Here is a 27,254-nt window from a genome sequence, read left to right as displayed (position 1 = left end):
GATCCAGAGAGGAAAATGGAGAAGGGATTGCAGAATGGTCATCTCTCTGGGGGAAGGTGGGGGGCGATTTCTCGCTTTCTAACTATCTCTCTGGCATGCTCACGTGCCCTATGGCAAAAATCTAAAGAGAAACAAAAAGAATAAGGATTATAGATCTTCACATCTCTTTTGTCTAACGTGATACACAGTGCCTAAAACAGATCATTTTTAAGCTATCCTGGACCCAATGCTTTTATACCCCTAATTTTTTCTAAGCAAATAGAAATAAGAGAGTCAGTCTTAATTTGTGCATAGGAAGCTCCTTTATTTCACAATATTTGTTGAACGCCTAGCGTGTGCTTTATGCTCTGAGATAGCTTGAAATGATAGAGCATTACTAGGATTTCTTTTTGACAACATTCAGCGTGTATTGTGTTATGTGCCTACATCTTATTTTCTAGTAGGCTCCGATTTCCTTGTTTTGTTCGTCTTCGTATCCCGCACAGGCCAATTGCAATGCCTCGACAATAAACATGTGCTGCAAAAACAGAACCTACCTGCCTAAAATGCCACTGTATTTTATGTTTCCACTTTTTTATGAGTACCTGTAGAAATATTTTTAAAATTTTAATGAAATTTATAGCAGTATAAAATTTACCAACAATGTAATAGACACATTGACCTGTAGTTCGATGTGTGTTGGCAAATGTCTATACATGCCATAATCAAGTTATACAACCTTTCCTTTATCCTCAAAAATTTCCTTATGCTGGGAACCAGCAGTTAGCGTAATGGCTATGTTGCTGGGCTCCCACGTGGTCGACCGCGGTTTGCATCCCAGACCTGGTGGCTTAAAACTCACGCTGGGCGCGTGTGCGTGCATGCCCAAGATCCCGAGAGGAGAATGGAGGAGAAGGGATTGTGGTATGGCCATCCCCCCTGGGGGGTGATTTCTCGCTTTCTGTCTCTCTGTGTCTCTCTGTCTGTCTGGCGAGCACACGCGCCCTATAGCGAAAACCTCTCCAAAAAAAAATTTTTCCTTATGCCTCTTCCCGTTTAATTCCTTCCCCATCGCCAATCCATAATCCCAGAAACCACTTCTCTGCCTCTATATGCATAGATTTTCCTTTCGTAGAATTTCATCAATAGGTACTCATGTAGCATGTACTATTTTGTGTACTTCTGTAACTTAATATACATTTTAAGTCCCAAGTTGTGGCATAATTTAGTGATTCATTTCTTTTTATTGTTGAGTAGTATTCTATTGCATGGATATACCATCATTTGTTATTAATTCATATAATGCTAGATATTGGGGTTGTTTCTAATATGGTGCCATTTGACAAGTTTCTATAAATGTTCATATGTTTGTCTTTGTATGAAAATATGTGTTTAGTCTTGTGGGTATATAATTAAGAGTGAGATTTCTCTGGGTTGATTGGTAAGTTTATGTTTATTTATATAAGAAATAGGCAAACTGTTGGCCAAAATGTTTATAAAGCTTGGGTATCCCTACTCTGAAAATCCAAAATCCAAATACTCCAGAACTCAAAACTCTTTGAGTGACAAAATGATACCACAAGTAGAAACTTCCACACCTGATTCATGCCCCAAAACTGCTAAAAATATAAAAAATCACTCAGGCTATGCATTTGGATGTATGAAACATAAATATATTTAATGTTTTGACTGAGTCCTTTCCCCAGGATATATTATGTGTATACAAATATTCTAAAAATCAAAAAAATCGAAAACACTGCTAGTCCCAAACATTTTAGATAAAGAATACTCACATGTATTCCCATTAGAACTCAAATTGGGAAAAGAAATGCAAGAAGAATTCATGCTAAATCATAAGTTAACAATACATCTTCATTTCAACTCATAGTCATTGCATTCACTAATTATACGTGGAGTAGTTGACTACCAAGAGTAGTTAACTCTTTCTGTTCTATTTGATGTAGAAAGATAAATACATCACTTTTGTTTATTTCTTTGCAGTTCCATCTAGTCTTACTGTTATAAATGAAGTAGAAGCCTTTTATGGCTCTAGTTTACAATGATAGCTGAATTTCACAATAAGTAGCAATTTTGCTAAAAAGATGATGGTTGAGGACATGATAATAGAAAAGAAAATTAAGAAAGTGAAATTGGTACTCAGATTGATCTTCTGGGCTCCAGTTCTTCCCATCCAAAAAGTGGACATAATAAAAATGCTAGCTACTTCTTGGCATGACATGAGAATTAAGACTTAGGAGTTCCTTAGTGGAAAACATTTTATAACTGGTAAAATTTTATAGTGAATTTATTGAAATGCCAGTTTCCAAGAAAGTCATTTTGAAAAGAATTGTACAGAGTGAAAATTACCAGGTAAATTGAAGAGAGATGTTTCTTCAAGTCAAAAATTTCACTTGTAATTTAGCTTATCAAGAAATTCTCACAGTCTCATTCTGTAGTGCTTGTTCCTTTGTAGAGGGCATGAAACCAATGTGATTTGATGCCCTAAGTAATTGGTAGAAATGCTTGCCCTACAATGGGGAGGTCATCTTATGGGCCTCAAAAGCAATAGGCTGGATCATTTATAATACCCCCTTAATATGTAACTAGAGACATAGTAGTTACTGGAATTGAAAACGATCTTTTGGCCCAGATAAGAAATGAGGCTTTAAAAACAACCAGTTTTGCACAGAAGAACCTATTGCAGCAAGCTCTCTTCTCAGCACTACATCTTCTAGAATTTAAAGCTGTAATCATTGTTTGGTTTTTATAGGAATCTACTGCAAAGCATATTAATTGCAAGCAGATGCTGAACTGCTTCTCATTATAAATTTTAAGTGGGTCCAAATTGTTCTCTAGTCTGCTTTTATTTCCTTTGCAGCACTTCGCAAGTATGGTTTGGTACCTTCACCTATGAGGATCCTAAAGCCAATATTTGCTTCCCCAGACCAATCACTTATTCCCTTTAAAGGCTTCAGTGTCTTTGTCCTTTAAAAGCCCATACACTCTCATCACCAGAAACACATTTTGTTGCCTTAGAACTTTCTTTGGTGATCAAATGAATGTAACAGAAGGGTTAATACGTTTTGAGGGATACACCACACACACAGAAGCTGTGGTGGGAAGGGACTGCAGATCTTGGTCAGGGTGGACATTATTGATACTGTTAGAGCCCCTCCAAATTTACTGACCTAGGTACAACTTTTGTTTATGAGACACTTTCTGAGTTGCTAAGCTACTTGCTTTTGCATTATTGTCCATATTTTTTCTTCAGAAAGAAAACCTTACCCCAGGTTTGTAAAGTAGTCTTCTTAGACTATATACTTATGTAATACATAATTTAATATAAATATATCCAAGTATTTCTTAAATCTAGATATAGTCTACATTTTGATAGGTATATAGTTTCTATTCATTTAACTGAAATATGTTAAGTTTTTATTTTTTAATTTATTTACACAACGAATATTTTTGGAGTGCCTAGAAATAGAATAGTCCATAATTGTTATGTTATCTCTGCTTTCGGTTGGTGTTGATAAAATTAAAGCGTCAATTTGTCTGAAAGATAATAATATCGTTGTGCTTTTCCTATCCTGAAGATTTTGTGAGAATTAGAAATTGTCTAAGATGAGCTCATTTCAATAAAATTCTAAAAATTGGCTTGTTAAGAAAGACAAAACTATCCCTTGTTATCAATAGAAAATGAGGTCAAGATGCAGAAACACTACTAATTGCTTTTAGATCCTAAATGTTCATATCAACATGTGAATAAATGAGGAAAGTGTGAATATTATAGTCCATCCTTTAACTCTCCAAAGTATATGAATCCATTTTATCATGTTACCAGCCTCCCCACATTTCTATTGTATTAGAGTGTTCCCTGTTACAGCTGTCAAACAAAATTTTGCAATTTATAAAACAGACATTAATTCTCACAACAATTCTGGTGAGAAATTGTTTTTAAATTTTTCAGCTAATCAAATTGTGTTTCAGCTGGTTATGATGATTAGTCAGAGGCTGACTTGACTCAGTGTAAAGACAAAAAAAAAATGTATCTGAACACCATCAACTTTACTTATAAAACTATAGGAGGGTCAAATTATAGGACCTTGAAATAGAGGCAGATGATTCAAATAATGGTAGCCAAGGAATCACATCTTTTTAAGGAAACCAAAAACTTTGAAATTCCAAACTGTTAAACAATGAGTAAGAGGTATTCATTTAAAGAAGTTAACTAGTGAAATTAACCAGAAAAAGTTTGACAAATGTTTCAAATAAATTATAAGGACAAGGTGGTCAATAGTATTGAAAGCCACTTAGAAGCCTCTATCAGATTATTCATGTTTACTCTACTGGAACCAAATAATATTTTAAATTTGTTTTAGTCATCCTTATCATGCTACTTTCCATGTATTATGCAAGTCAAGTGATCTTTAAATTATTGTCAAATTCTACCTTAAAGAGAGCTTTCACAAAGGACATGCAATTCATATCATCTAGAGTTACTGTCATTTCTAGGCTAAGTCCCATGGAAATTCATAACTTAAAAATGAAAGTCACAAAGATGCAACTGCCTTCATAATGCCAATGCAGCGGTTATAAATATTTCATGAACATTGCATGGGCAGGGGCAGATCTCCATTTTCATGAGTTAGAATTTGTACAGCTAAGTCTCCAGATTTTACTATTCATAATGCACAGTATGCCCCATAGAGCACTCCATATAGTGCTTTTTAATATTTATGTTTAATGAAGAAATTACTGTTCTGAAAAGAGAAAAAGCCAATCCAAAGGTTTCTTGTTGAAAGTATTAAGTTTTGCTGAATAGAGGTGATAACAATCAACAGAAATTACCTCATTGCAGTATACTAGCACATAAATGCATAACTTTTAGAGTAATACAGAATGATGGATCAAGACACATTAAGTGAAAAGGTTCTTTCTAAAGGTTATAACATTAGAAATCGCATCTTAAAAGAATTCAAAAGGTTAAAATGCAAAGAGCAACTTTCTTAATGCAAAAATATTAATTACATTATAATGATATACTTGCCTACTATTTCATAGTTTAACTATATGTCTGTGTTTTTCTGGGTTTTTCTTTTATTCAAAAAACATTTTAACTTGCTAAGATAATATTACCAAGCTCAATAATGAATTGCTATTGCATATCTTAAGGTAATTTATCAAAACACATTATCAGTACCTGTCAGAATAAATTTTGCATTAAAAGTAATGAAAAAAAGGACCATTGTATGTGTTTAAATCAAAGAACATTGCTACAGTTATTTCAATGGAAAGGATAGGTGTTTGCCCTCTAAATGATACTTGTCCCAGGAGAAAATAAAAGCCTGAAAAATCACAGAAAACAGGCAAGAAAAATGTCTATTCTTTGCTTTTTAAATTGAACATTCGATATTTTATTTCATTTTTGTCATTTTGATCAATTCTTTTAAGTAAATGAGTGTTGGAAATTGCTACACACATTTTTGTAACATTTACAAAAGTAAGCTTAAGTTACTGAGTAGCTTATTTTTAATTCAAAATGAATTATTCCATTTTAGCATATAGTGTATATCACATTTAGGTTGATGATGAAGTTGCAAATTAATTTTCTTTTGAATATGCCTCAATGAGACTAAGTTTTTTAATAAGACAAAAAGCACCAGATTCATTATCATTTACCTAGGAATCAGACATTTATTATATATATATACTTTTAATTAGATTTACACCAATGACATTACTAGAAATTCTGTAATGTTTCCTGAATTTGCCATCACAAGTATATATTTCACTTCTGATATTATTTTTAAGCAAAAGTGGAAAATACTCTCTTCCATGTGGTTCTTTGTAATTTTATTTTCCAAAGGCTCCCTTGAGGAATGTAACCTTTATGTGATGAATTTGCAGTTCACTTGAAGTGTGTTAACCTTAGTTCCCTAATGAGTCTAGGTGTAATACTGAGGAGGAATCTGAGAAATATATCCTGTAGCTCATTGTCAAGTTGGATTTGTCTTGCACATCTCCAGCCTTGCTGTTGTTCCAGTATACATTTTGATCACAATTCTTTAATTATGTTCTGTATTTAACTGACCTATTTGAACAGGATCCAGAGCTGGTGCGGAACATCTGTCGCTGGGTTAGGCAAGCAGTTCAGGTTCCCTTTTTTGCCAAGTTGACCCCAAATGTCACTGATATTGTAAGCATCGCAAGAGCTGCAAAGGAAGGTAAGAACTAGAACCAGTCAAATAAATACTGGCCTGAATTATGTAGCCATACTAAAGTATGGGTTTTTTTGCAAAACCACATGTGTATATATTTGTTAAGTTTTTTAGAAGAGTATTAAATTGTGCACATGATCTCACAAATGTAATAGGTTGACACCAGGACTCAAGCTAGTAAATGGATCCCATCCTTTGGCCTGGAAACACAAGATAATTTATAATTTTTCCTAATAAGCACTTGCTTAACACACAAAGAATTGTAAAACAAAACCATAGTCACAATAAGCCACTCCAAAGTAAATGACCTCCTAATATACTAATATAATTCAGCAACAGCATTGAGCCATTAATGAAGGTTAAAAACAAAAAGAAAAAAAAGATACCAGCTTCCACAATGTGAAATGTCTTTAGTTTTCTTTATATTTCATTGGGCCTACTATGCTGCCTTAAATACATGCTCAAGACATATCTGTTAATACACAGCTCATGCAGTCAGTTCATGACCTTAGAAATCATGTGTGCTTGTGTTCCATCCTGTGAAAATTGCACCCTGACTGGCAAAGACATAAATTACAGGAAAATAACACTGAATACAAAACATTTGACATAAACAAGTCTGTATAATAATTGGGAAAATGAAGTTATGGTAATTAAAACTTTTTTCCAGTGTTTGGTATTTTATGCATAATTGTAAAAGTTAAATTACTGAAAACATTTGAAGGGAGTAAATGTTCTCAAAAGAAAGTAGAGAGCATTTTCTTGTGTTGTGGGGATTTGCATGGGTTTCACCCATAGTGTCTTTAAAAACAGCAGGCAAATGTGTTTTTCACAGGTGGTGCAGATGGTGTTACAGCCACCAACACTGTCTCGGGTCTGATGGGATTAAGAGCTGATGGTACGCCTTGGCCAGCAGTGGGTACTGGAAAGCGGACCACATATGGAGGAGTGTCTGGTAGGTGTTACTCTCTCCTGGCACTATGCTTTCTTGGATCCTGCTGATAAATCAGGAAGTCACGTTGCAAGCAAGAGTACCATAGTTTTTATGATCCCAAATTATCATAACTTATTGCTGGTTGATATCCCTAATAATTTGATGGACGTAACAGATTGAATATGAAAGCTCACGAAAGGATAAAATGCCAAGATAGGGCCTTGCACGAATTTTGTTCTCTTATGATCTGTGTTTTCCTCAGAATTTCTCATTGTTATGGTTCTCTTACCATAACCATTAAAGGCTAATTCTAGGGCCCTTCACAAGTAAAATATAAGCCACTTAATTTTATATTTTTCATAGTCTGCATTAGTTTCCACTCTTTCTATAATTTTGAAATCTCTTTGAAAAATCTTGTTTTTACAACTGTCCCAAACCGTGAAAGCATTGCATTTAAGGTTCAGCTGACAAGACATTCGCAGACCTCACACCTTTGAAGACTCTTTCTTATCATCAAACACTGCATTAAAAAAGAAAAAGAACTTTTAATTCCAAGGTCCTGTTCAGTATCTTTGCCCTGTGCACTTTGTTGCTGTGACAACGTACACTCAGTTTTAAAAAGACAATGCTACCTTAGGTTCTTGACTGTAGTGGTATGGGGATTAGTCTCCTTGGTGATAGATAAAATGGTAAATATACATAACATAGCGGTGGCCCACTGTTGGAGAAAAGAATTGTTGAATCAGACCAAAATGTGCTTTTGGAAGAGGCCAAATAAACACAAATAAAGCTCTGTACATGCTGCGGTATTCTGTTTTGAGAGTATGAAGTGTGTCCATGGGCCATGATAAAAAAATAACAACAAAAGGTTATATTTTGCTTTTAATTGAATGCCATTCTCACAATGTCAGAAAGAAGAAGGCTGACGAGGAGCACCTGCTCAGGCTCCAGACACAGCTGTCTTTCATCAGGAGCTCTCAAACAAGGCTTTAAATATTAGTGTAATGCTGAATAACATGGACCACGTTAGCCTGTGCTGCAGAGTCAGGAGACTCCAGAGTTGGGCTGAAACGTTCGCTGTGTTTTCTGTCAGCCCATTTCAATTTTTCCAGCCAGCCATGTTGACAGTAAGAGAATAAAGGAGGTCACAGAGGGTGCTGAACATTAAAAATTAATAAAAGAACTATTGCAGTAGTATTTTATATAAGTAACACTATTCACGTTTTCTCATTTAAGCTGCAATTTCTGAATATTCTCCCAAACTATAACTCAGTCTAATAAAACTACAAAATTACAACATTAGAAAAAGCCTTTTGTGTTGAAGTCTTTAAGCATACATACACTGAAAATTATAGTGGTACCTGAAACAAGTTCTGTTATACCTCAGGGCCTGTTAGCATTTCCATAAAACTCTATTTCTAAGATTTATAAATTCATATATAAATATTCACTTGGGCTATAAGCTGAGCTAAGCCTGGGTGGACTTTCATTTTAAACAACAAAAAATCTCTACCATTTTTAAGGCCTTGTACCTCATTTCTAATAGGTTCTATATTAAGTTCCTTCACATTAAACAATCTGTTTTGAAAATAGCCTTTTGCCATATTGACAAAATTAATACAGTTTTTCTCTTTTAAAGCAAAGCAATGCTTTCTTTCGTTTAAAGGTAATAGAATCTGAAAAGCAGTTTAAATAGGCAATAATAATATATTTTAGGACAGAAGCAAGCTCTATAACAAAGTACCTTCAGAATGAGTTATAGTAAAATCTAGCCCAGCAAAATCGTGTTAAATAATAATGGCTTTAAATTCTAAGGTAAAAATATAAAATGGCTAAATACTGTTTCTAGTTTTATTAAATATGGCTACCAGGAATTCAGATGCTGCTTTAATATAGAAAGTCACACAGATATGCTAGGTATTTTTATAATGCTAAAAAAAAAAATTATAGACTGGCCCTGTGGTCTGGTGGCTGGGGTCCGGTCCCACATGGCCAACCACCATTCTAATCCCAGCCCTGGCTGCTTGAAAAACAGTGTCATGTGTATGTGTGCCCAAATCCCAACAGAATGGAGAAATGGTGGAAAAGGGATTGCAGCATGACAACATCCCCTTGAGGGGTGTTTTCTCCCTCTCCTTCTCCCTGTCTCTGTCTAGCAAGCTCGCATACCCTCTGGCAATTAAAGAGTTTTTACCATAGTACAGTGCTAGTATCTTCCCAAGTGTTCTCTCAGAACATTGAAATACCTACTTTTAGAAGAGTTGCTTGAATCACAGATTGTTGTTGTTGTTGTTGTTATATGAAAGGTAAATAGCAGGCCAGTAGTTGGCACAGAGGTTAAGGTGCTGAATCCAATATGGCCAAATTTGTGGTTCACGTCTCAGATCTGGAAACTTGAAAATCACACGAGTATGTGTGCGTACATTCCCAAAATCCCAAGAAGAGGCTAGAGGAGGAGAGACTGCTCTGTGTCCATCCACCCAGGGGATGATTTTTTTACTTTTCTTCTTTCTCTCTCTGGTAAGCACTCACACTCTTTAGCACTCACACTCTATAGCAAGAACTAAAAAAAAAAAAAAAAGAATTCAATTTGGATTGCTACCTGAAATATAACATGTACTTTGGTACTTTGTATCACCAGGGAATGAGATTTTATCCTTTCAATATATTTTTTAGTTCTTTACTAAATCTTTATTATTTTTCTCTCAGGATATGATTTCTATATTTGAAAATGTTTTGTTCTGTTTATAAGAAAAGATCAAGGCACTCAGGGTAGTATACTTTCTACAGAAAAATGATCACGTGTCAATATTGTTCTCATAAAATATATTAGCTAATAAGGAGCAGTAACTTGCATTGGGAAGATAGAATCTCAACTAAAGTATGCCCATTGACGGATTTCAAATGTGATTAATAGGGATTCAAGAGCAATGTTTTTCAAAGATTGGTTCCCAATTTATGAGTATACTATGGAATCAAGCTTAATGAGTGATCATCAGAACTTTCTTTGTAAAAGATACAGAATTAGAAATATCAGAATTAGTTTGCACATAACTGGAATAAACATTTGTTCAAACTTCTTTTTCAGTTATACTCATTGTATGCATGTGTATGTGTCATGATGTAAAAATGCTAGCTTTACTTTGATTAACTTCTATAAAGTTTATGGGAACCAGCAGTTAGCATAATGGCTATGTCGCTGGACTCCCATATAGTCGACCGCAGTTCGCGTCCCAGACCTAGTGGCTTAAAACTCATGCCAGGGGACCAGCAGTTAGTGTAATGGCTATGTCACTGAACTCCCACGTAGTCAACCGTGGTTCGCGTCCCGGACCTGGTGGCTTAAAACTCACGTGCGTGCGTGCCCAAGATCTCAAGAGGAGAATGGAGGAGAAGGGATTGCAGCGTGACCATCACCCCTGGGGGGTAATTTCTCACTTTCTGTCTCTCTGTCTCTCTCTCGAAAATCACACGAGTATGTGTGCGTACATTCCCAAAATCCCAAGAAGAGGCTAGAGGAGGAGAGACTGCTCTGTGTCCATCCACCCAGGGGATGATTTTTTTACTTTTCTTCTTTCTCTCTCTGGTAAGCACTCACACTCTTTAGCACTCACACTCTATAGCAAGAACTAAAAAAAAAAAAAAAAGAATTCAATTTGGATTGCTACCTGAAATATAACATGTACTTTGGTACTTTGTATCACCAGGGAATGAGATTTTATCCTTTCAATATATTTTTTAGTTCTTTACTAAATCTTTATTATTTTTCTCTCAGGATATGATTTCTATATTTGAAAATGTTTTGTTCTGTTTATAAGAAAAGATCAAGGCACTCAGGGTAGTATACTTTCTACAGAAAAATGATCACGTGTCAATATTGTTCTCATAAAATATATTAGCTAATAAGGAGCAGTAACTTGCATTGGGAAGATAGAATCTCAACTAAAGTATGCCCATTGACGGATTTCAAATGTGATTAATAGGGATTCAAGAGCAATGTTTTTCAAAGATTGGTTCCCAATTTATGAGTATACTATGGAATCAAGCTTAATGAGTGATCATCAGAACTTTCTTTGTAAAAGATACAGAATTAGAAATATCAGAATTAGTTTGCACATAACTGGAATAAACATTTGTTCAAACTTCTTTTTCAGTTATACTCATTGTATGCATGTGTATGTGTCATGATGTAAAAATGCTAGCTTTACTTTGATTAACTTCTATAAAGTTTATGGGAACCAGCAGTTAGCATAATGGCTATGTCGCTGGACTCCCATATAGTCGACCGCAGTTCGCGTCCCAGACCTAGTGGCTTAAAACTCATGCCAGGGGACCAGCAGTTAGTGTAATGGCTATGTCACTGAACTCCCACGTAGTCAACCGTGGTTCGCGTCCCGGACCTGGTGGCTTAAAACTCACGTGCGTGCGTGCCCAAGATCTCAAGAGGAGAATGGAGGAGAAGGGATTGCAGCGTGACCATCACCCCTGGGGGGTAATTTCTCACTTTCTGTCTCTCTGTCTCTCTCTCTGTCTGTCTGGCGAGCGCACACGCCCTATAGCAAAAACTTCTCCAAAAAAAAAAAACAAAAACAAAAACAACAACAACAACGAAAAAAACATGCCGGACGTGTGTGCGTGCGTGCCCAAGATCCCGAGAGGAGAATGGAGGAGAAGGGATTGCGGCATGACCATCCCCCTGGGGGGTGATTTCTCGCTTTCTGTCTCTATGTCTCTCTCTGTCTGGCGAGCGCACGCGCCCTATAGTGAAAACCTCTCCAAAAAAAAAAAAAATTGTTTGAAAGCTACTCTTTTAGAGTGGCCTCCTTGTTAAATAAATCATTAAGCCCAGAACCAAACTCATAAAAGAATGATGTATAAACACGATTCTCAATTATGGGACAAATACCTGGCAAAATTCATACTAATGGCATGGGTCCACTAAAGGTTGAATTATAGATTGGGTGATTTCATAGTGAGAACAGTATATTAAAAAAATTTTTTTTAGTATTTATAAGGTATATTTTCATAAACTAGCTTCTTAGTTCATCCTGGGGAACTAGGCAGACTGACTAAACTCTATCATGTAAGTACTTCTGTCTAAATCCTTGATTCTGAAGCATCTCATTATCTACCTTTCTTTGGACAGTATAGAATAACCACTAGGTTGTTAATACCTAACTTTCCTTTTTTCTAGACTCTGTACAGAAAACTTTAATTATATCAAATAACAGGTCATTAGTATATCACTACACAGTTGAATGGATTATTGGGTTTCTTGGAAGGAAGGGGAAGAAATTCTTCAGCTTTATTTGATTGAAAGAAACACTAATCTCATCTGTAACAAACTCCATCACTGAGTGAATGACTTTATTTTACCCTCAGTTTAGTTTTTCTTTTTTAGTTTTAGTTTCAATCGTTGACCTTTCTTCTGACCTTGTCTTTAAATAATGAGGGCATCTTAACATAGCCAGCCACTGACCCAGTGAGTACTGTCACCTGCATAAATGGTGTTATCCAGCTGTGGTATGTCATTTTCACATGAAGTCCTCCCTGTTGGTAAAATTCTTATCAAGATGGTGAAGAATGAGTCCTGCATGGCATGAACTAAGGATAACGTCTTTATTGCCACTGACTTGCCAAGGATAACTTATATTCATTTACAGTTGCTTAGAGGAAAGAGAAATCAAATATCTTTAAATGGAGCAAACTAATTTGAAAACCTTTGTTGTTATTTCTTATATTTTTAGTGCTTTTTACTGAGGGAAGATGGGCATATTCCTTAGGTTTATGTAATTCCACTACCCTGTAAATGTTCTGTCTGTTGCACACATAAACACGTACATATATGCACACACAGGGAGATGTTCTGTAGTTGCTTTGCAGAATGCACTTTAATTGAAATGATGACAGGTACTTTAGGCTCAAAATAACTTATTTACTACAGGCTTGAAAAACTAATTCTTTTAAATTATTTTATTGACCATATTTGATCTATTTTACCAAAAAAGGGAAATATTGTTCCCAATTTCAAATTTTGGATGCTTGTTTTCAAACTATTGACTATGTATAAACTTTGTTAAAATGATAGAATACATTGTGTTCAATGTTAAGACATTATTATTAAATTTTGTTATTTCTGAATACTTCATCAAAGATGCCCTGTAAGATTTTATCTTTATTTAAGCCCAGGTTTTCTAATTCCATATAGGCTGTTACTGAAGGTTTAAGAGTTAATTGTGTGTTTCTCAAATTATGGTGTACTCCATAAATGTTTGTACAGTCTCTTAAGTTATGAATAATTTGAAATGTAGCTAGAAGGGCTACTGAACCCTGAACTCTGACTGAACTCTATGGTTACAAGCTTCCAAAAGGTATTTTTGTTATAAAACCATCACAAGAAATACCAATGAAAGAAAGTACAAGTTAAAAATGTCGCTATTAACTTGTAACTCTATGCTAATATGGGGTGGAAGTTATTGTAAAGTAGAAAGTTTGAAAACTTACACAGACATGAATCAATATCGTAGCTTTATAAAGGATTTTAAGCATTGATTTCATCTTGTGTATCTTCTGTTTGGTTTTAATGTAGTTACTTAGGCATGAATTGTTGGGACCATGCATTAATTTAGCAGTATCTGGACACTACATAAATACAAACCTGGTGTAACCCGCACCAATCATGAACTTACTTTAATGTATTCATTAGTGAATATTTTTGTAAAATTAGGAAGATGACGAAGCATCTAATAGATTGGAAACTCAAAAGTTTTAGTTGCATTTTGCTTCAAGTAATTATTTTTGCACATGCAAGCAACTAAAGATTTTGGAAGATTAAGTTAAGTTCTTATACTATACATCAACTATATCATAAACCACAGTGTTGGTATTTTTAATAGGAAGTAGTTCTTAATGGGCTGGATTTTTTTATGTGTCAATCACATGAGTATTGATGCATAAAATCCTTTTAGAAAAAACACGCCTACTATCTGTCATAAAATTCAAGCTATCTATTGTATCTATCTTTATCAATAAGAGCTTAGGTTTTAGCATTGAAATGTCTAAAATAACCTGATAAAGATATAATTTAAATGAATAGAAGGTATGTTGATAAATTATGCCAAAAAGAAGAGCCTTCCGTTTCATACTCACCTATGGCTTTCCTTTTTTTTTTGCAAAAAAAATCTAGTCTATTATTATCATACGTAAAAACATTCTCAGATTATAACAAGTTTAACTGATCAAATTACTAAATATCTCATTATACATGTATATGTACTACATTTGTGTAACAGTCAAATGTAGGCATATCAAATAAAGGTGCTGAATTATAATTTTCTTATAAATTATCACTTTGGTTGCAGGGAGCTCACCATCAGAAATATTCTCATTTAAATAATGTTCATTTGAATATATTCATGTACAGATTGACAAAGAATCCCCTTTTTCATGATATTGCCTTTTCTGGAGGCTGACTTTCTTACTGTTCAGCCATCGTTGGTCTGTGCAGAAGATCAGAGACCTAATAATAGATTTTTGACAGTGAGCGCTCCTGCTACCTGCCCTACACAAATCCTCACTGTTCATGTTTGCTTCATGGCAACAAAGCAGACAGAAGGAAAATGCCAAGTGCTGAGTTTGAGGTACAGCCTTGCCTTGGCTTGACATTTCAGCAGAATAGCAGTTTATGAGATGCATAATTTTTCAACTGGGACTCAGCTGCCATATTCATAGACGCATACAGCTCATCGACGGACTGGAGCAAGGGCAAAGGTTTAAAGCATAGATCAAGGTCTACATCCTTTCCTTTGGTGTTTTAAAATAACTATTGTCCTACGGATACAGAATAGAATCAAATAGTATGTAATGGTCAACAAATCCATGAGTATGGGGATATTGTATATATTTTCCTCTTATTCAAAATGAGGAAAATATATTGATGCCAGTACCAGTTTCAATGAAAATATCTGATAGACTTTGTAAACCAAAGGACTCTGACAGGCATATTAAGAAAACTTACCTTTGCAGCAATGGTAATGAATTATTAAATTTCTTTCCTCTGTGTGTGTTTTTCATAAAGAATGATTTCAAGCTTGAAATTAATCAAAAAAGTCCTATTATGAAAGTAAAACTAGAAAGTATTGTGTCACTGTTTGAGCTTGAATTTAAATATTCACAGATTCATGCATATCTACTGTACTAAAAAAATCAGTGTAGGTACACGTCAGTGGCTGTTTAATTTAGAACTACACATCTCTGTAAGCTTCAGAAACAGTTCACCATGTCACAGTCTCACACAGAACAATGGTACAGTACATTGGATTAATTAAAGAAGCCTTGCAGAGAACTGAGTTCTCAGTATGTCAAGATTTCAGTTTTATGTTAAATATTTTCTAAAGGCCAGACCCTTAAATCTCAGGGGCTGTACCAAGCAGTGAGCTGTGAATTTAACCATAGGCTAACTGCTAATGATAAGGAAAAGAGTCCTAGTTGAGGCAGCTGTAATACAGTCATTGGATTAGGCTATCAATCACTCAGCTCCCTAAGGAAAAGGGGAAGAAGCCAAACAGTGAAAAGGGAAATTAGGAAAGGAGGGCATGACTAGAATGAGATTCCTCACCATCTTTATCCATTTGTCGTCTTAAATCCCTAAGCATCAGACCAAACTCTCCAGCATTACTCTAACTATAAAGCCAACACATTTATTCCTCACATCTAGAGGACTATCAAAATGTCATTGCCGCTAAGTAGCTGAAGATCTTTAAACCTGCTGAAAGGAAATGCCTGATTACATAAGAGAAATTAGATTAACCTTTAATTTTGGGATTTAAGATTTCTATTTATGATTCCTTTACATATTGGGATTCATCTATGTTGATAAAAGGAAATACTCTTATTTAACTTGTACACTGCCGCCATTTTTGGTTATGGACATCGTATTGGTGAGGCAAGAGTCTAGTAGGTGAGTGGTTCTCAAACTTTAGAATTCCTTATAACCTGGAGGGCCTGTTATGACAGAGATTGCTGCACCTTAGCCACAGAGTTTCTGATGTAGAAGTCTGGAAAAGCCTGAGAACTTAACACTGCTAACAAGTCCCATGGCTGCTGGTCTGGGAACCACACATTGAGCACAGCAGATGAAGAAAAATTAGCATCATTGAGCAGTTGGTTTTAATACATTATTTACAAAATAATGCCAAAGGTTTTAGTTAATGGTAAAATTACATAGTTGTGATACTCTATAGGTAAACGCACAATCCGTGCCCATAGGTAAATACCTGAAGCAAATTGTATTAAATAAGGTAGAAATTCATTCTTGAAAAGTCATAGAACACAGTATTTGAGGTCTCATAATGTAAAAGAATATATCACTTTTTAGATTAAACATTGAATACAAACCATTATTTATACAAAGAGAACTCATTCTTAGTGACATGGAAGATAATTTATGGATATTCAGTAGTCTTTTGAAATAGAAACAAGTGTAATAGGCAGACAAAGGTAAAGTTAAGCTTATAGTTGTAAAATGTTATGCTTTTTGAAAAGAGAAACTTCATAGAAATACTAACAAATTGAATAATAACAATCCTCTCCCAGGACAAGGGCTTACATGTAAATTTAAATTTACCTATTTCCTCAAGCTCTCAATATGTAAGAAACAACAATATTGATAGCCCACTGTTCTTGTCTTTTATTTTATGTCTTTCCTATAATCCCCATACAATGATATCCTTTTATCAGTAGAAGGGAAGAGATAATCAGGGTTGTGGGGATAAGCTATTCCGAAGCATGGTGTTTCCACTGTTAGCACACTTACACTATACACTGTGCCTTCCAAAGTGATGTTTATAGTCTGTTCATGATGCTATGTCAATTATGGAAGTTGCTCATTGCCTTCATCTGGTTAGAAGAATGTCCTGGTCTGCCACCCCAACACTTTAATTCCATGTGCCTCTCAGGAAGAGTACCATTCCCTGAATTCCAAAAGGCCTTTTGTGTGGAGCATAGTAAACCTTTGAGATACCCGTATATTATCTGATCCTTGAAGGTTCAAAACCACCAAGATGATGCAGGAGTAATGGTAAGAGTTCAGATCAAAGATTTAGAAAATTTAACTCTTTTTTCTTTTTTTAGGAGAGATTTTTGCTATAAGGACAGGCACTTGCCCGAGAGACAGAGAGACAGAAAGTGAGAAGTCACCCACAGGGGGATGGCCACACTCCAATCCCTTCTCCTCCATTCTCCTCCTGGGATCTTGGGCACACACACACATGTCTGGCATGAATTTTAAGCCACCAAGGTTGGGACTTGAACCACGGTCAACTGTGGGAGTCCAGCAACGTAAACATCACACTATCTGCTGGTCCCTAAAGAGTTTAACTCTTACACTCAATTCAGTAAACAAGTGTTAGGCTAGAAAGTGTGCTGAATGTGTTACATATGTTTTTTCAGTGGTCTGTGAATTTTTGTGCTCACATATACTCCACAATTAAAACCTTATAAACAAAGTACCCCTTACTTATTTTAAGCTTGACCTTACAAATTTGGGGTTTAAGTGGTAGCAAAAGACACAGCATTTCATGTTCTGTAAATATTAACTCTTAGTATGAAATCACTCCATTATTTATAAAATAAACCTGAGCCTGTGTAAAACCACTGTATTAGTTTATACTTATAATCACACAGTAAAAAATAAATTAAAAATCTCTAAATAATGTGAAAAGTTTTACATAAGATTTTCTCCTTAAACTTGGTATTTCTGATCATTTTCTCCACAAAATTTTACTCTGTATTTATAATTTTTTATGTTTAAACATCTTTTATGAATAATCCTATGGAATTACTATTATTTGAGGGGGGAGCTGTTTTTGCTATAGGGTGCATGTGCTTGCCGGAAAGACAGAAACAGACAGAGAGACAGAAAGCGAGAAATCACCCCCTCATGGGGGATGGCCATGCCACAATCCCTTCTCCTTCATTCTCCTCTCAGGATCTTGGGAATACACACACACACGCCCAGCGTGAGTTTAAGCCACTGGGTCTGGGACTCGACCATGGTCGAATACATGGATGTCTAGTGGCATATCATTACACCAACTGCTGGTCCCTAGAATTACTATTCATTAATAAAATTTGTCTATAATGGGCATTTAGGCCTTCTAATGCCTGGATTATGTCTTTAGTTAATAAAATTTTTCTCCTATATTATTAGAATTTATCATTTATATTTTATCAAAATAATATAAATGTATCAAAAATATTGTTGATTATGTAACTAAAATAAATTATATTAGAAATACATTTATTAATGATAAAAATATGACTTTTAAAAGCAATTTAATCATATTTCCTCTGAAGTTTATTATTCCTAAAAATTCAGGGTTCAGCATCAGTTCTATTCTACTTTTATTTTTATAGATATGAATATTGAAAATCTTTTATTTACAGAAGGAAACTGAAGAAAATTTTATTATAGTCATTTCACTCAAATATTCAAACACCTTCCCTATTATAAGCCAAAGTTTAATATTGATTGTCCAAAAAATTATTAGGAAATTCCATTACTTCTTCTTTCTTTCTTTTGCTAGAGAATTCATGTGCTTGCTAGAGAGAGACTAAGAAAGAGAGGGGAGAAATCGAAATCACCACTCTCCTCTCCACCAATGGGGAGTGGTCATGCCGCAGTCCCTTCTGTTTCTCTCCTTCCCCGTGGGATTTTGAGCATGCATGTACACACACACACACACACACACACACACACACACACACCAGATTTGTTTCTGAAGTCGCCAGGTCTGAGACTCAGACCATGAATTTGGCCATATGAGATCCAACTGCCTTAACCTCGAGGCCAAGGACTGGCTCAAATGAGTTCCCACTTCAATTATGTTGAAAGCAGTAGATTAGAAGCGATATGATTTGTTAAAATATTTGTTTCTCAATCATTTAAACACATCACTTTTTTAAAGAGATTTTTGCTATGGGGTGTGTGTTCTTGCTGAAGAGACAGAGAGATAGGAGAGACAGAGAGATAGGAAGTGAGAAATCACCCCCCAGAAGGATGGCCATGTCACAATCCGTTCTCTTCCATTCTCCTCCCAGGATCTTAAGCATGCATGCACATGCATCTGGACTGAGTTTTAAGTCACCTAGTCTGGGACTCGAACCTTGGTTGACTATGTGGGAGTCTAGCAATGTATGCTTGCTAGAGAGAGACTAAGAAAGAGAGGGGAGAAATCGAAATCACCACTCTCCTCTCCACCAATGGGGAGTGGTCATGCCGCAGTCCCTTCTGTTTCTCTCCTTCCCCGTGGGATTTTGAGCATGCATGTACACACACACACACACACACACACACACACACACACACACCAGATTTGTTTCTGAAGTCGCCAGGTCTGAGACTCAGACCATGAATTTGGCCATATGAGATCCAACTGCCTTAACCTCGAGGCCAAGGACTGGCTCAAATGAGTTCCCACTTCAATTATGTTGAAAGCAGTAGATTAGAAGCGATATGATTTGTTAAAATATTTGTTTCTCAATCATTTAAACACATCACTTTTTTAAAGAGATTTTTGCTATGGGGTGTGTGTTCTTGCTGAAGAGACAGAGAGATAGGAGAGACAGAGAGATAGGAAGTGAGAAATCACCCCCCAGAAGGATGGCCATGTCACAATCCGTTCTCTTCCATTCTCCTCCCAGGATCTTAAGCATGCATGCACATGCATCTGGACTGAGTTTTAAGTCACCTAGTCTGGGACTCGAACCTTGGTTGACTATGTGGGAGTCTAGCAATGTAACCATTATGCCATCTACTGGTCCCAAACCAATCACTTTCATAAAACCAACACTGATATTTTAAATTATCATTTTTTCATACCAAGGACTTTTTAATGTTCTGTGGCAATTTGTCATAATATTTGAAATGTTTGAAAAATATGCTTTTTTCTAAGGTAGGGGAAGGATTAAAGACACAGGTGTTGGGGTCAGAAGAACCAGTATGGTATCTAGACTGCACTCTTTTGGGCATATAAAATTGAAGAAATAATATATGTGGAAATTAGGGACGTGGAAGAAGATTCTCTTAAAACCAGTTTACTTGTGGGATGTACAGACTTCCTTGCGAGGTGTAACACTATGTGTATATAGTTCTCTGAGAAGACTCTAGCTTATTTAATTTAATCTTCATACAAATTTATGACATCTAAGCAATACCTTCATTTTCCTTTTTTATATAAACTTAACTATGTCTCTTCAGGTAGCACCTGCAATTTTAAGATTTCCATTCATCAATAAATAAACCTCCGTGTATTTGTTAACAAGTGCTGTTGGTGGTATTCAAAATTTATGTTGACAGACATTTGTACAACTAATGAAATTGGTCAGCATTTCTGCATTCCTCAACACTGGCTATTCAGCAAAGGGTGGCAGCTATGTGGGAATATTAAGGCCTTTGAATAATGCCATCTTCACGTTCTTAGCCCATTTTTAAACACTTTATAGGCATCCTTAGGTAAATAGCCCTATGAAGTGGATATCATTAGGCCCATCTTATAAACGTACAATCTCAAACTCCAGATAGTTAAGCAACTTGCCAGGTTATATAACCAGGATGTCGCAGCCTGGCCTCAAACTTAGATGTGCTCCCAAAGATTTACCACAAGCCATTTTTATCATTGTCTTCAGTGAGTAATTCAGATATGCTACCTTTTTATTAGATGGAGAGAAAGAAGAAATCGAGACTGAAAAGCCTATACTAAGTTCTTTTGGAAGTGAAAAAGAAACCTATGCCATTTTTCACTCTTCCAGGTTTAAGACAAAGTAACGTTAAATATTATCTGGCATGAGATGATATGAAAAATTTCAGTTAGTGTGTATTAATTTGAAGGAGTGTATGAAAAGAAGTCAGAAGCTGAGAGTCCAAGGAATGTTCCTAAATTGTTTACCATTCAATGAGCAGATCTGGTTGATGACGGACCTGTTTGGATCATAAACTTCTTAGTAGAAGGAGCAATTGCTTTTTTTCTTAAATCATTCATCCAAGGCTTAGGAAGGCCACAGGCACATGATAGACATGCAAGACACGCCATTTGGTTATTTGTAGTCAGCTCTGTACAGTTGTGAGGTTTCGATGATCAGACCACCTTTTACTCTTTCCCTGCCATCTTGATTTTGCTGGGGAGCATTTGGAAACTTAGTAAGAAATTCTGTCCAAAAGAACATAGGCCATCTTTACTATGTGCCAGGTCCTGAGAGTTTTTCACATATTATGTGATTTAATCAGCAGAATGACCTGATCAGGTGGGCAAAACGAGTGCCCTATTTTATCAGAAAAGAACCTGAGGCACAGGAAGGTCAAGTAAATTCTTTAATGTCACACAGCTAGTATCCAGTTACATTGGAATCCATGCCGTCTGACTCCTGATACCATACACTTAACCTCCATGTGACAGTTACCTCTCTCAACCACTCCTTGTGTATTAACTTATTCTACTAAGTTTTTGTAATGTTCTTAACATACTGTAGGGTGAAAATATAGAGAGCCACTTTTGTATTCCTTTAACAAAAAAAGTTGACTGAAAATAATCTATAAATATAGCACTAAGATTAATCACTGTTTTTTTAAAAAAAATTCCCAGTGATGACAGGTCACAATTATACTGTAAGTGGTCTAGTAAACCTTTCGGCATTGCTATTAATCATGCATTTTTAATATTAATATATTGAGAACTAGCACAAAGAAACATATGTACTTTTCAAGGCAGATGCCAAAGGTTTAATGGATCAAATTATTTCTATGTTGGGTTTTTATTCGCTAGTTCCAACTATTTGGTCTTTTACTTTAGTTTAGTCCAATATTAATATGGAATTTTAAATTTCTCTATTAAGTACTATAAAAGGAAAACATAATAGAAATGAATTAGTCCAACACTGCTGAGTAAAGTTAAAATATCTTTTTGCCTTAGCCTTCCCAGGTTAACAAATCCTTGTTTTAATAGCAAGTTTATACTGGATGAGGGTATGGAAATTTTTATGTAAAAATAATGTGTTTATATAAGTATATGTGTATTGGGGGGCAGTGTTCCTTGTACATTGTTATAAATCATTTCCAAAGCCCTTTATTTGGCGTCACCATTTTTATATAGTTTTACAATATACTAGGGATCACTAAGTCTTTAGTGTAAAAATAACCACTGGAGGAGCTTTTTCAATTTTTTTTTGAAAGGTTTTTTCTATAGGGCGCGTGTGCTCACCAGACAGACAGAGAGACAGAAAGCGAGAAATCACCCCCCAGGGGGAATGGCCATGCCTCAATCCCTTCTCCTCCATTCTCCTCTCGGGATCTTGGGAACATGCGCACACGCGCCCAGTGTGAGTTTAAGCCACCAGGTCCGGGATGCGAACCACAGTCAACTACATGGGAGTCCAGTGACATAGCCATTATGCTAACTGCTGGTCCCTGGAGGAGCTTTTTAGAAAGCTGATTCCTGGACATGGAAGACATCTGTTACAGATGAGACCAGGAATATATATTTTCAATAAGCATCTCAGAGGAGTCTGATACCTGTGATAGTCAGTCCCACTTTGAGAGGAAAAAAACCAAATATGGGAATACTTTCATTAAAGGGTATAGTAATTTTATATAATGAACATTTAATTTATTTAGGGAGAATGAAATGAAGTAATATGTCCTAGTAGGATTAATTTTGTCAATGATTCCTAATATAAATAATTAAAATGTAGGAATTTAGGTTTAAGTGAGTGGACCTGCAGATGTACTCTTCAGAACTCTTCTTAAAATATATGAAGACATCGAGGATGACAAAAATTCAAGGAACAACAAAATGTTGACCTGACTTCCAGTCTACTTGCCAAAATTGTCAAATTTCTATTAACTGAGCTTTGCTTATGTGTAGTAAACTTTAGGTAATAGGATACATCACTATTAAGCACCTCCCCCCCCCTTTTGTGTTTTAAATTTCGTTTTTTTTTTTTTTTGGAGAGGTTTTTGCTATAGGGTGCTTGTGTTCGGCAGACAGACAGAGACAGAGAGACAGAAAGCAAGAAATCACCCCCCAAGGGGGATGGCCACGCCACAATCCCTTCTCCTCCGTTCTCTCCGGATCTTGGACATGCATGCACACGCGCCCGGCATGAGTTTTAAGCCACCGGGTCCAAGATACAAACCGCGTTCGACTACCTAGGAGTCCAGCGACATAGCCGTTACGCTAACTGCTGGTCCCTCTGTTTCTAATTTCTGACCCTATATTGTTGAGGCTGTATATATGACTATATGTATCAAAAGAGTTATTATTTAAGAATACTTTCAATAACTGGCCAAGTTTTGGGGTTTGGTTTTTTTTTTTTTTTTTCCCCCTTCTTAAGCTAAGAGTAGATAAAAAAAAATGGTTTCACAGGAATGAAGCACTTAGTGGTTTAGTGGTTTTATACCTACTTCAAAGCAAGCAGGATTGCTGGTGTTCCAGTGCCACAGAGAGACTCTAGAATGAAAGAAGATTTCATTTCTCTCTTTTTGTGAGCAAGGAGTTACTGGGGGAAATGCCTGACGTTTAAGAGTGCTAATCCTCCGAAGCCATGCTCTTCTAGTAGGAACAAAGCCTCCCAGATTCCTACTATCTGTGTAGTATGAATGATAACGTTTACATTTATCCTCTCCCCACGGTGTCAGAGATCAAGGCAAGGAGGAAAAAATAACACTCTCCACTTTGAGTATAAGAGAGTCTTACGGAAATCTGCTAGATTCTACCAGTTTGGCTTTGAGCTGTGAACGTCACTGTCCTGTCTCTAGTCCTGGAAAAGGATTTGCCCAGCCTAGCAGACAGTAAAAGCAGGAGTAATTCACGTTGGCGGGGTGAGAAGATTTAGAGAAGATAGGGAAGCAGGTGAGAAATGGAGATACAATAAAGAAACAAAAATAGAGTAGCACAAACAGAATACACATTGTTGTGACAGAGCAAAATTGAGATTTTATAAAACAGAATGTGTAGAAAAAGGTAACCATAGGAATTTTACCAAAAAAAAAATAAATTTATAGAAAAGCAGACAGAGAAGTAAAATCTAAAAAATGAAGATGATGGACACATAGTGAATCCCAAATGGACTCATGATGAAGGTAAAATGTTGGGAGCCAGGCAGCAGAATAATTAAAGGGAAAACAGTAATACCTAGTATTTACTGAGCATGTGCCAGGTACCAGTCACTGCGCCAAGCTCACGTCCTATGTGTTACCTCATTTAATAGGCACTCTCCATTTATTAACTCATAATAAAAGGCATATATTTTAATTTTTAAAAGCTTTCCTGCCTGGGAACCAGTAGTTAGCATAATGGCTATGTCACTAGACTCCCACATAGTCGACCGCGGTTCGCGTCCTAGACCCGGTGGCTTAAAACTCACACCGGGCACGTGTGCGTGCATGCCCAAGATTCCTAGAGGAGAATGGAGGAGAAGGGATTGCGGCGTGACCATCGCCCCTGGGGGGTGATTTCTCGCTTTCTGTCTCTCTGTCTCTGTCTGTCTGGCGAGTGCATGCACCCTATAGTGACAAAACCTCTCAAAAAAAAAAATGCTTTCCAGCCTGATGATAATAATTTTTAAAGTATGTAACTAAAGGGCCAGCCCGAGGCATAGTGGTTGAGGTGACAGGATCCCATGTGACCAACCTCACAAATCGAGTCCCAGCTCTGGTGGCTTGAAAAACATACTGGACATATGTGCATGTATGCTCAAAATTCTGAAAGGAGGAGAAATGGAGGAGAAAGGGGGATGCTTTCTCAATTACTCTCTCTCTCCCTTTTTTCTCTGGTGAGAGCACATAACCTCTAACAAAATTAAAACAAAACAAAACACTGCTGCAATTCATCACTCTGTTATTTAGCTCATGTATCTTTAATGTTTTTAAATAATGATACATTAAACTTATTGGTCATTGTATATCTGAGGATTTTCTTCTTGAATTAACACATGATCAATACCAGTTTGGATATAAGGTTGCCCTTTCTTATGAACCACCCCATTTTCTCTGGCATTCAGTGTTATGAGAATGTCTGAAGCTAGCTTAATGGTATGCAATTCTTGTAATACAAAATATTTTCTAGAATATGCCTAAGTAGTAGTCTCTTGATTTTTCTCAGTAGCCAGAAGATTTTTTTCTAAGTACATACATTTATTTTTTAAATTTTACCAGAGGGCACATGCACTCACAGGAGAAGTAGGTGTTTAGAGAAAATGAGAAAGCATCCCAATGAGGGGTGGTCATGTCATAATCTCTTCTCTTTCATTTCTTCCTCCTTTTTTGATTTTGAGCATGCACATACATGAGCCCTGCATGTTTTTCAATCCACTGGATCTAGGGCTCAAACTATACAGTTAGCCATGTGGGATACAGCTGCCTTAATCACTATGCTGTTGACTGGCCCAATGATAGTGGTCTTCAAATTATGGTTTTAGACCAGCAGTAAGAATTACCTAGGACTGAAAAGTCACGACATGTTTTTGCATAGAAAAATAGGGCTATGACTTTTCTGATAGAAGCACAAATAAATGTTCAGGGCCAATCTCAGAACTGCTGAATCAAATACTGGGGTATCAAACCCAGCAATTTGTAATCTGTAACAAGCCCTCCAGATGATTCTGATGCACATTAAATATTAGGGCCTCTAAATTAAATGAATAATTCCAGAGTTTAAGATCATTACACAAATATTAATCTTTTAAAAGTTAGTCATATACTGAGGCTTAAATATTTATTGAAAATTGAATTTTAAAACTGAATACCTGTGTCAAAAAAATGGTCCTAAAAAGGAAGCCATAAATATTAATAAAATATTTAAAAGAAATACCTTAGATCCAGATTATTTTAACAGAATAATTACTAAAATAACAAAGGAGGATGAATAGGGTTTCAGTTGTGCAAATTTTTTTTACCTTCTTTTATGTCAGTTTGGCTTAGACAGTTTTTCAAATACAGATTTAAAGAGGCTTTAAAAAAAGATAATTAAAATTTAAAAGGGGACATGTACTATATAATTTACTTATTTATAATCTTTAATTATCTCACTGATCCAACTCCTGTTTCATGAACAATGACTGTCACAGAGTAGGTGTTCTGTGAACACTTCTGGATGAATGAATGTGCAAAATTGGAGTCTGACATAAGGAATGGTGACTTTGTAATATAATTTAAATGTAATATTTGTGGAAGTAGAGTAAGCAGCATAGTAGTCAAATGTATATACTGTTTCATTAACAAATTTGGGACTTGGGAAACAATGAACATTTTTCTCCCTGAGTCTTCATCTGTATAATAAGAAAAAGAATAATACCTTCTTCAGAGAGATATATAATGATGAAGCAAAATATTACAAATAAAATAATATTTATATATTGTTTCCATTTGCCAATGCTGCATAATTATTTCCAGTATATTTCTGGAATGGAGAAGTCATTATGAAACTAAAATACTAAAAGTTGGTTTTACTTTAAAGCATCAAATAAAAGTTTTAAAGCAATTTCATTCATAAATCTAAATGCACATTAACTGCTGTGAAATTAAATTCAACAATATATTCAAAGAGATGACCATCTTAACCAAGGAAACATATTGTAAGAATGCAAGGATGGCTTAATGTTATGAGTGCTAGTAACATAATAAGCTATATAACTATTTTCAATATTAAAAAAAGCTCAAGGTATACTTTAGGGATTGCTATTATAAATATTTTCTTAAAAATAAAGCTTAAGACTAGGATTAATACTATAGGGCATTGTTAGTATTGTTCTGGAAGTTAAGTCTAACATACGTAATATGAAAAAAGGATTCGGGGACCAGCTGAACTCCTTTATGGTGGACTGTGGTTCAAATCGTGGACTCGATGACGAGGATTATGCCATGTGTATGTACATCATGCCCAAAATCCCTAGAGGAGACTGGAGAAAGAACTGTAGCATGGCCCTCTCCCCTTGGGGGTGATTTCTCATTCCCTCTCTCTGTCTCTCTCTGCATACAAGACCTATGGTAAATACCTAGGAAAAAAAGAGAAAAAAAGATATTTTTAGAATGTATAATTGGAGTTTTTAGATATGCTCTGCTCATCTAC

The 27,254-nt window shown here is 35.7% G+C and overlaps 1 protein-coding gene across 1 annotated transcript in view; it reads left to right on the top strand.

Annotated features, from left to right (window-relative positions):
* The window catches only part of DPYD (dihydropyrimidine dehydrogenase), a 994,283-nt gene that overhangs the window by 742,240 nt on the left and 224,789 nt on the right, over positions 1-27,254 (top strand). Inside the window, exons 17-18 of the mRNA XM_006169013.2 lie at positions 6,086-6,206; positions 7,036-7,155. Of these exons, the coding sequence (XP_006169075.1) occupies positions 6,086-6,206; positions 7,036-7,155 (241 nt within the window). The remainder of the gene's footprint in view (positions 1-6,085; positions 6,207-7,035; positions 7,156-27,254) is intronic.

The sequence above is a fragment of the Tupaia chinensis genome, unplaced genomic scaffold (assembly GCF_000334495.1).
Source record: "Tupaia chinensis unplaced genomic scaffold, TupChi_1.0 Scaffold146687_1, whole genome shotgun sequence".
NCBI lineage: Eukaryota > Metazoa > Chordata > Mammalia > Scandentia > Tupaiidae > Tupaia > Tupaia belangeri.
Note: the sequence above shows the minus strand (reverse complement) of the source record. Positions and strands in the feature narration are given on the sequence as shown.